The 10,147-nt window shown below is 40.4% G+C and overlaps 1 protein-coding gene across 1 annotated transcript; it reads right to left on the reverse strand.

Moving 5' to 3' along the window:
- Window positions 1–1,339: 1,339 nt before the first annotated feature.
- LOC115662885 (26S proteasome non-ATPase regulatory subunit 2 homolog A-like) lies at window positions 1,340–6,973 on the reverse strand. Its single transcript, XM_056315489.1, has 17 exons — window positions 6,705–6,973; window positions 6,288–6,388; window positions 5,750–5,870; window positions 5,608–5,667; window positions 5,231–5,298; window positions 4,159–4,201; window positions 3,775–3,840; window positions 3,608–3,646; window positions 3,442–3,524; window positions 3,174–3,288; window positions 2,958–3,032; window positions 2,751–2,837; window positions 2,335–2,442; window positions 2,152–2,253; window positions 1,931–2,077; window positions 1,735–1,869; window positions 1,340–1,673 (listed from the first exon to the last, which is right to left on the reverse strand). Exons 1-17 carry the CDS (start codon window positions 6,813–6,815, stop codon window positions 1,614–1,616), a joined length of 1,521 nt encoding a protein of 506 aa, XP_056171464.1. The 5' UTR covers window positions 6,816–6,973; the 3' UTR covers window positions 1,340–1,613.
- Window positions 6,974–10,147: the final 3,174 nt, after the last annotated feature.

The raw sequence follows: 10,147 nt of genomic DNA on the forward strand, positions 1-10,147 counted from the left end.
GGCAGTCTAAGTACTAAATTTCACTGAACCTCTTCGAGCTTTCAACAAGGCAATCCAGAGTGGGAAGTGTGCGGCTTAACAATCAAACGGTGGCAAAGAACGGATCTCATCCATCCAATCAAATCAACAAGAACCAAACACCCAAGCAAATTTGCAAAACCATCTAAAAGCAATTTAATTTAACACGAGCAAGTAATACTTTTCTTGAATTTCTTTTCGTCTCCTTCCAAAACACCGGTAACCTCTCCTCGTGATATATCCTAGCTCTAATACTTTAGCATAATCAATTAAGTAGTTCCTTCGCGGTTTAGGGTGTAGGGTGGACGTCAGGCTAATTGCCTCGTTCCCACGACTCTTCCTCCATATCGAATATTTTCTTGCGTCAAGAATGGATGTTGCACAAGCCACAGAGAAACGATGCGAGACTAGAGCGATTCTTCGTTTAGTCTGCATTAATCGAAGTTCACGAGTTGCAGCTGGCTCCAGCTTCAGGTTTCCTTGCTGGAAATAAACTCGGCTATGAAAAAGCCAATTGTATCAGGAGGAGCGGATGAATCAAATCTATGGACAAGTTCTTTTTCCCTGGATTTAGCCACTCCCCGCAGGCAAGCACCATATCCGTTGCTAATAATGATAATAGGACATATATGAAGGCTAATCTGTGATGATTAACCAGCTTACTGTTTGCATTACAAAAAGTAATGATGCTCGTGATCTTGAGCTTTAAGCCAATTCCTGCGAGCCCCAAAAGTAATCAAAATATAATAACAGCTAATTAAAATGAGCGAAACACTCAACCCGTACCGGGTTGGACCTAATAGGGCCGAGTCATAGTGAAACGGTCGCGTCGTATTAGGCCCGCTGTCCCACACAATTAAAAAAAACAGACGATATGATAAACGAGCGAATTCAATGAGACGTAACTAGACTTATATCATTGAACCTACTAAAATTAAATGATTTTGAAAAGGTTTATTGCAAACCCAAAGGCCGAGAGGCCTCTTAAATCTCTCTTTTTCAATTTGCACAAAGGCCTAAGCAAATGAAGAAACAACGCTTCCCTACTTTTCTTTTTTTATAGATTTGCCCAACATCCTCCCAATCTCTCTCCACCTGTGTATCTAGATGTGCGCGTACCTATGTATTCAATTTTATGTATTCAATTGAGCAAATCAAAAAGAGAGTCCAAAAGGCATTGAATACGAACGAAAATTGACAAAACCCCGAACGTGAATCGTGTGTCCCTGTTACGAAAAAGCATCTTACTAAGACATTCAATCATGATGCAAGCATGTTTACTCAGATGTTCAATCATGGTGCACTGCCACGTCACACGTTCAACTACAAGCCAGCGACGTAAACTTAGCTGTGCTTAGTAGAACACAAGTCCAACGGCAAGAATTCCAAACAAACGGGTAAGTAAGATGTCCTGCTAAGCGATCAAAACTCTATATTACGCTGCAATGTTAGTATTGGTCTCCCGACTCCTGCAAAGCTTATTCCTGAATACACGTGTAAGGTCAACCAAAGAATGATGTGTGGTACTGTCTCTTCAAACAATTCTTTCACCTGCAGCCATTCTGTTGAAGTTCAATCGATCCTCGTCTTCCTCATTAACTTCGCCGGACTGTTTGATTGTCTCTGTTTTTCTTTTCCCTAGCTTTTTCTATCACCTGAACACAGTTATAGCTCAGCTTTGTAGGACATTTTTCGGAATAATTGAAAATGACTTACCAAACGCCATCCAAACAGATAGGTGTCCCCCAGCCTTTGAAGAGCACTCTGTGCCTCCTGCTCTGCTGAGTACTCGACAAATCCAATTCGTCTTTTAGTTCCCAAAGGCGGCAGTGGCAGCGTCACACTCTTCACCTATCGAATCACAAATATCAGTCACACCCTCAATTAATCCACGATGAAGACGCTAGATTACCTTCCCTAACGGGCAAAAAATCTTCCTTATATCCTCTTCAGTGGCCGAAGGAGCAATGTTGCCCACAAATAATGTGGTTGAACTCGGCACTGGTTCAACCGGTCGGCAAAGTTGTAAAGTAAGCGCGCGTCCATCTAAGATGGTTCTCTGGAGAGAAGACAAATATACTATGAGGAAATTACTAAACGGTAATTTATCAAGAGGGAAAAAGAAAGGCTTACATTTAAAATCTGGCGAACATTGGTGGCTGTCCTCACTGAATCAAATTCTATTTGCCCCCAACCTGCTGAAACTTGCGTCCCCGTCGCAATGCGCGTTTTTATCTGTGCACATAACGAAAATATGTTGATCAATAGTCGTGGATCACAAATCACAACATCAATTCTAGTGGATCAAAAGACTACCGAGACATTAAGAATGTTCCTCGCTTCCATAAATTTGACGAAATGGCTTCTCAAATCCTCCTCAGAGGTTTTGAAGTTAATATTTTTAACAGAAAGAGATCTTGCTGCCTGTAAATCAAAGGCAAAAACATAAGCATACTCCCCTAAAAAAAAAAAGCAGCAATTACTCCTAAGCAAATGAAGAAACAATCACACAGCTCCCATTACATTTGCAGCGCCATACAACATGATGCATCCAAGAGCTTGATTCGAGTATTGATGATAAAACAAGTTAATGAGTTTTCGTAACCAAGATCAGATCAAGTCATAGAAAGCATGAACAATTATCAACCGTTCAAACCTTGTAAATGTCTTCAAGAGATTTGGGCTGCATAACCTCAATATCGTGGGCAAAGAGTAAGATAACCTTCGCTTACTTTAATATTGTCGACGAGTTCCTCCAATGCCTTTCTTTCATCGTCATCTGGAACCATCTCTTTATCAAGCTCAAAGGTGATACTACCCTGCACAAAAAAATAGCAAATTACTATCAAAATCACCCCAGGCAATCTTGCCATGTACGCCGACTATATCTGAAGCAAGGATTAAAGATGCATTTCAATTATAGCTGAGAAACAACTCACATGTCGAGCAAGGATATAGAAGAATCGTTTCTTCCGTGCAAAATTACCGCAAGACATGAAGACCTGCTTCACATACTGCATGTGTACCTTCACGGGTTAGATTAGATTCCCACAGAGAGAGAGAGAGAGATCCAATATGTGGCAATGCGGAACTCCTCACAAGAAATTCCTGTACACAACTTGAAAGGAAAAGATGCTTATTCATATCCAAATAACCTGCTTATCATCTAGGGACAGTGCCATCTCAAGGGCATTGGCGTAGTCGTCAAAATTGAGATAGATCTTGTAAGCCGTATCCAGACCTAACGTGACATCAGGTCCAGGAAGGTTTCTGCAACCGATACAAAAGAAAGAATTGATTGGGACAAAAGGCACACTCATGAGTCAGTCCTCAACCAATAAGCTCCTAGACCATTTTCTGAGCAATCCATAGTGAATTACCCTGACTGTTATGCACCGTTTTGATGACAAAAATTCCATGTACCTTGCAGCACTTGTGAGGTATACACATGTCTTCTTGAAGTTAGTGCTGTCAACATGCTCCATTAACATATCAAGGTGTTTGACCTGGAAGTCATTTAATAGTCTTAGATTCACTTCAAAACAGCCTCACTACAAAATAAAAGGTTGGCATGAATAATTTACTTTACCTCCATTAACAGGTCAACAGCTTCAGGTTCAGCATGGTGCTGCAACAAAATAAAATGATTTACTAACGCGTCATCAAAAGTTACAAATCTATCTGTTAAAGTGTCTTCTGCATATAATGATCCTAATCCATTTCCTGCCGACATGAAAATTAGACAATGATACATACCTTCATATGGAAAGCTACAATTTGCTGTACAAGCTCCATGAGATCATTTATAGGAGCCTCCTCACTCTGCCAAGGTTTAAAAGGCGTTGTCAAACATATATATAGGTCAAAACACCATGACAAAGAATATCCGGGGTCACCAATTACATAGACAAATTATCTTAAATACAGGTGGTGTTGTTGTTAGGGATCACTGATGGAATTACAACTATAGAACTAAGCCACAGTACATTAATTAGCGAAAGCCAGATGTGACACATCATGTACCACCAGAATGGAAACTAATGTAAATATAAGCAGGCAACGGAAGAGCACTTCAAGAAAGAGTTTAAGAACCTGTCTTACATGATGTGAAGAAAACAGTGATGGACTTGCCAACATTACCTGTCGCTTTTTATATTCTTGAGCAATTTCCCCAGCTAAATTCCTGATGTCAGATGTTAATTTTAAGGTAAGACAAAGTGCAATGTAACGTCTAGATAAAGCACAAAACAACAAGAATTCCTCAACAACCAGTATCTCAAGACAGAGATCATGCACCAAGTATCGGAAAATGAATAACGTTCAAAATAACCCTTCCGCGAGGATTTCACAATTGAGAGAACAAAGAGACAGCAGCATGACCGTATCCTTCCCCATGTATTAAAATGTAATACATACAATCAATAGATAAGCAATGACTCTGGATGTATATATAGTCTAACGAACCAAGATTCCCCTATTTTCCATCCTATGTGTTCAAGAGAAACACGTCCTCCATGGTTGATGAAAAGTTGGAGTAAAGGATCAGCAAGTGAGAAAAAAAAATTTGATTTCATTTTTTGGTCCACAGTTCAATTCACAGCCACTAAAAGAGTGGGCTGATGCAGAGCAGAGAAATCCTCGTACTAACGGCACATAGCTGTACCAGATTCAAGAAGTATCAACATAACTAGGCATCTAGAAGAGGCCACTGCAGAAAGATCATGTTAATTGAGAACTCTGGACAGCGGTAAATACGTGTCCCTCTTTACGAACATAGCGGAGCTTCACCATTATAACCCAGGTAACGACAACTTAAAAGGTGGGACATTGACCAGTGGCTTACATAAAACATCAAATCAACAATGGCAAGCAAATAAATTCATTCACCAGCAACCATTACGGACCACGTCTTTGTCTAGATAGACTGAAAATTTAGCTAAATTTTTTACTCTCAACCCACATCACATCCCTATCAGCATAAAATTTATCGAGATATCAGTATCATCAGACAAGTGGGAAATAATGAGATTATACACAACAGATGCAATTATTATAGAATCCTCAATGACGTTCAAAAGAATCAACAGTTCACTATAATTATCCATGAATTTATAGCAAAAGTTACAGTCTTTTTAACCTCATATTAAAAGGAGAGGGAAAAAGGAACCAATGGAACGTGAGATATATCACACCCAACGTCAAGATAGATTACCTGACATACTCATGGCCCCAAGAGCCAATATCACCTTCTGAACCTAACAACCTGTACTTCAGACACTCCTGGAAACAATTACACCATTCACAAAAGAAAGAAATCAACATCAAATCTACAAGGGAGTTGGAGAAGTGAACTTGGCAAGGTCACGGAAGACGTCTACACCTAAAATAAATGCAGGCTATTCAGTGAAATGATCATACGTCAGGAGGCATGATTTCAAAAGATACCGATACTGACTAATGACGAATTCTTGTTTAGAACAATGGCAACGGGGATATAGAAGATCGGAGTTTCCATAAGTTGTCATCCTACAGGCAAGTCATGGAAATAATGGCCAGCAAAATACGATTTTGAGTCACAAGAAGAATTACCCGTTCCCCTTCAGCAGACGTTGTCGAGGCCAAAACAGAGAGTATGTCCGCTAGGTATCTCTTCATCAACGTAAACCAGATCATTGACTGCGATTAAGATAAAGTATCCTAGCAAACAATACCGTGCCAATCCATACTTCACCTTCAAATATGAATCCTTCATTGTTTCATAATACGCCTTAAGAGTTCCATAATGAGGTTGGAGAAACTTCAGGGGCTTCGGAACTGAAGTCATTGAACTTGTTGAAGCACGAATTTCTCGTCTACAAAGACGATTATCGGTGTCGTCAGACCACATTGGAAAGATAAACGTAGACAGCCCCTCTTTTCGTGAGACATCTTTTTCATTATTAGGTTCAAACCACAACCAGTGTCAATTAAGGACCATCTCATTTCTAGCAGCCCCTTCTGATTTGATCCACGTAATGCTCGAATAGTTTCTAACATCTAAGTTCACAGTAAAAATGCATGCCGTAAAGATTTCTTTAGTCTAAAAGAAATAAGACCGAGTTCTCCCCATTAAACACCCCACGCCCATTCTCTAGTCTTCTCCCTATAGTTACAGAGTTGGTTTATACCGAAAATGACAAGCTAAATGTAGATTTGTTCGTTTCCCATAAGTTAATAGCTGAGTAGGAGAAGAAATGGAAGCAAAAAAATATCTCCAGGACCAGAAGTACCTCATGCTCTTCAGAGCAACCTTCCGTAACCCAGGATCAGGATGCTGAACCCTTTCCACATACAGCTCCAACTGCTGCTTCAGTGCCAAATCTTCTTCTGACTGCAAATACGTTCACAAACAGAACTTAACGAAAAGGAATTCATCAACGCACTCCAGCTCCTCCATAATCACCTCAGCAACTAACCGGTACCATTGCCACGACACGCCAAAAGTCCAAACCACAAAAGACCGCACCCGACTACCGACTCTGAATCCGAATCCTCACTCCGACTCTCAATTCATCAAATCACCAACTTCAACAGCAACCGAAGCAACACAAAGGGCACTCACCCAGCCGCAACATCCCGCATTCAACGACACACTCAAATCGAACACGAAGAAGGAAAACGAAATGAAGCGCCAAAAGCGCACTCACCATGTCCTCGTCCTTCATCTCTTCCTTCTTCCTGGGGCCCTTCGCGCGGACCTTGACGGGAGCCTCCTCGCGAGAAGTGCCGGCGCCGGACCTCTTCTTTCCAGGCGCCATGTCGGAGACGAACTAGATCGGAGCAGCTACCCGTTCGCGGCCGAATCGAGAAGAGGCCGGTGCAATTGCTACGAAGCCCTAGGCCGATTTGAAGGAAGTCGGAGGAAGAAGATCGTCGCCTCGGAGAGGGAGAGGGAGAGGAGGAGAATCTGAAGCGCGGGGATGGATTCCTTGCTGAACAAGCTAAAAAGCTCGCGCCAAGAGTGTCTCGGTTTGATATTACGGAATTAACAAAATCATTTATTTTGAAATATTTGAGCATTTAACATGGATAGAATTTATTGGTGAAACTACGCCGTCCGAAGAAATTGTATATGTAGAAAGATAAAAGAATCTCGAGATTTGACCTCTCTCTCTTTTTTCTTTTTATGGAGTAAAGAAGATTCAAATTTCAATATTGATAAAATGCAATTATTACTCTACGTATTTGAGCAGGTGTACAGCACTTGCGAAATAAGTATTTGAGAATATTCGAGAAAAAGAGAGAAAGATTTAAGGTCCCTAAACGATAAGAGCTCTCTTTGCTTATATGAGAGTTTGGGTATACGGTAACAAGCACTTCCTTTAAGAATTGCTTCTAAAACCGACGCGTGTAACTCCAATTTACAAAGGATCGATCATTCTCCTTGAAAGGAATGCTTTTCTTGCATTCTCCACCGATTAGTATTTGTGCTTGCCTCATCAAATCCTAGGAGTTTTTTTTTTCAATACAGCAACAGCAACCAAAATTTTTTTTTATAAAAAAAAGGGCATTAGTTTAATAGATTTAACGTTGCACGACAGCAATTTCGTAGCTCCCCCTGTTAAGTATTTCCTTGAAATATTTTTGTTATTTTCTCCCTATATTATAATACTATTGTTTAGCTGCATATAAAATTCTCCTGGTTGTTGTGTTAGGAAAATTTTGTAGGCAACTAACAACATCATATAGTACGATTCATATGAAAAAGGATACCATTCAACGAATAAATTATATTAAGGCGCACATCTCAATTTTACACAGAGAAATTTGTGCATAATATATATGGCCATCTCCTCATCGAAAGATTGCTTTTAGCGCTGGTTGAACTCACTTGCCCCTTCCTTGGATTGGGACGCATACGCCGAGATTATACGGCAAAGAAAAGATTTGACAAGACGCACCCGTGGTGCTTGAATCAATTTACAAGAAATTGTTATAAGGCAACGAAATATCCAAAGCGGAATCAATTTCAAGGGTCTTTCATTTAGAATTAGAAATATAAGAGGAAATTGAAGAATGTGAGAAATAAAACTCAAAAATTAAATTTGAAATTCTAGCAGGCTTCGTCGGTTTAGACTAGCTACTTATTGATTTCCATGAATTTGGAATCTAACTTGTGAAAAATTTCTACTTTTGATGGCAAAATCTAATGCACGTTTACACTATTTTTGGGGTTTGGCGATGCCCTGAAGGGCCCGATAACAGCCATATATATCTTCAGCTTGAAGATGACAGATGTGAGAGGATTACCGCCAAATTCCAACTACTCAGAAAAGATTTTCTTCAGTCCAAAGTGGTGTATCGCTGTGGAGAAGCAGACGATAGTGCTTTTTGGAGCAACATTTGGGTTATGATAACTTAATCAGAAGCAGAGGAGCCAGCTACTTCAAACATTGCCCATCCACCTGTTGTTGTGGCTTGATTGTTGACCGGCTTGTAGTGGCCTGTTCAAGAATTGGGACTTGCACGCCGAAGATAATCTTAGTAAGATCGAAAAATCCATTGGCCAAAATCACTGGTGTGTACAATGCAATCCGAACCGCACAAGTTTTGGCTGTCTAGAAGACCAAAACCTCGACACTTTTTGGTTAATCCTATTTGACATGGAATATCGCACCATCAGACGCCACTTCAAGGGAATGACCAAGCTAGAGAACCAAATTTGACAACCATTCTAGAGAACCAAAGTGACGTGGTCTTTCTTATATATCCAGGGAAAACCATTGACGACCAAACGGCAGCATAAGAGATTATTCGAGTTGGATCCAATCATTTGATGCCAAATTGGCAGCCCTTTAACTTTGCAGCCATCGCGGAGACACAACTAGCTTTGGATACCAATGATGACCCTCTCGAAAATTGTCATTGTTGAGAAACTTTTTAAGCCTTCCCCTGTGGATTTAGCCCCCGCTCGGAGCTGCTGTTGCCTCGCGTCGGTGATGGGGAACGGAAGCGAAACAAAGGGTGAAGAAAATAAGGATAGCACGAAAGGGAAGAAAATCGGATAAAAGATCGAGAAAAGGGGAAAGCACGTCGAAACTTGGCAATAACTCAACAATTCTACGGTATTGATCAAAAGCTAACTGATATCCCGAGTATCGCACAAATGTCTCTATCGTGACGTATAAAGAAACTCAAAAGACTCGAGCTCACAAGAGAGATTTTTGGTCAAAAGCTGACTAAAGAAATGCATTAACACGGTTATGTATAGTGGAAGACCTAGCTAGTTTCCTATTAAAACATAAACATTATGGACTAAAATCTAAATGAGATGACGATAAATTTAAAGATAAAGAAGTCAATGAAAAGTGTAATCTTGATGTAATTCTAGCTCTTCATCGACATGAGCCCGACTCATATCACCGTCGAATGAGATGGCCCCAGCTCACTTGCACTGGAGCAGAGGGGGCCATCGCGAGCACAACAATGTTTGCTTAAGAACGGCTTTAAAACGTGTCGTGCTAATATGAGAACATGCGGAACTTATCCATTGGTGATTACAGACATATTTAACGCCCACTGTCCCCGCGCTGGCTCTAATTAATGCCACTGTAGGTATTCCCACCTAGGCTGGCCATTAGTATTATACTATTCGCCTCGGTCACAGCTCTCCCGTATCCGCATACTCTTAGAGTGCAGCGTGCTAGTGTGCGTCTTGAGTCTTGCCAACTCTTTTTGGTTTGGTCGATGTCTACCAACTTAATAGTCCCAACATACGCTAAATACAATCACAAACATAGCCAACTACCAACATCTCAAGATATAAAATATATGTTCACTCAAATATCACTATATCAATATTTGAAAAAAGTAAAGGAAACTCATATAATTCTTGCAATGGGATGATTCACGCGAATGGATGGGAATGTCGTGATTTAAAACACCTAAAAAGTGCATTAATTAGATGTAGAGTTTCGGGGACCCAGATAAATATGATTTCAAAACATTTTGGAAACACTTGAAGCTAAGGGAAGATCCAGAGAGAAACTTTTAAATGGTGACCACACTGGTTATGACACAACTGGACCGGATAGTTCGATTATATGAGAAGCACTGCTCAAGAGCACATATGCGTGATTAGTTCGAAAGC

The sequence above is a fragment of the Syzygium oleosum genome, unplaced genomic scaffold (genome assembly GCF_021117445.2).
Source record: "Syzygium oleosum isolate NSW1041296 unplaced genomic scaffold, Sole_v2.1 Sole_v2.10, whole genome shotgun sequence".
Taxonomy (NCBI): Eukaryota; Viridiplantae; Streptophyta; class Magnoliopsida; order Myrtales; family Myrtaceae; genus Syzygium; species Syzygium oleosum.

Coding starts and splice junctions, on each gene's coding strand:
- LOC115662885 (XM_056315489.1), bottom strand. CDS start 6,815: ATGGCGCCTGGAAAGAAGAGGTCCGGCGCCGGCACTTCTCGCGAGGAG. Junction 5,871..6,287: donor GTTGCTCTGAAGAGCATGAG/GTACTTCTGGTC, acceptor TCGTCTTTGTAG/ACGAGAAATTCGTGCTTCAA. Junction 1,674..1,734: donor ATCTGTTTGGATGGCGTTTG/GTAAGTCATTTT, acceptor AACTGTGTTCAG/GTGATAGAAAAAGCTAGGGA.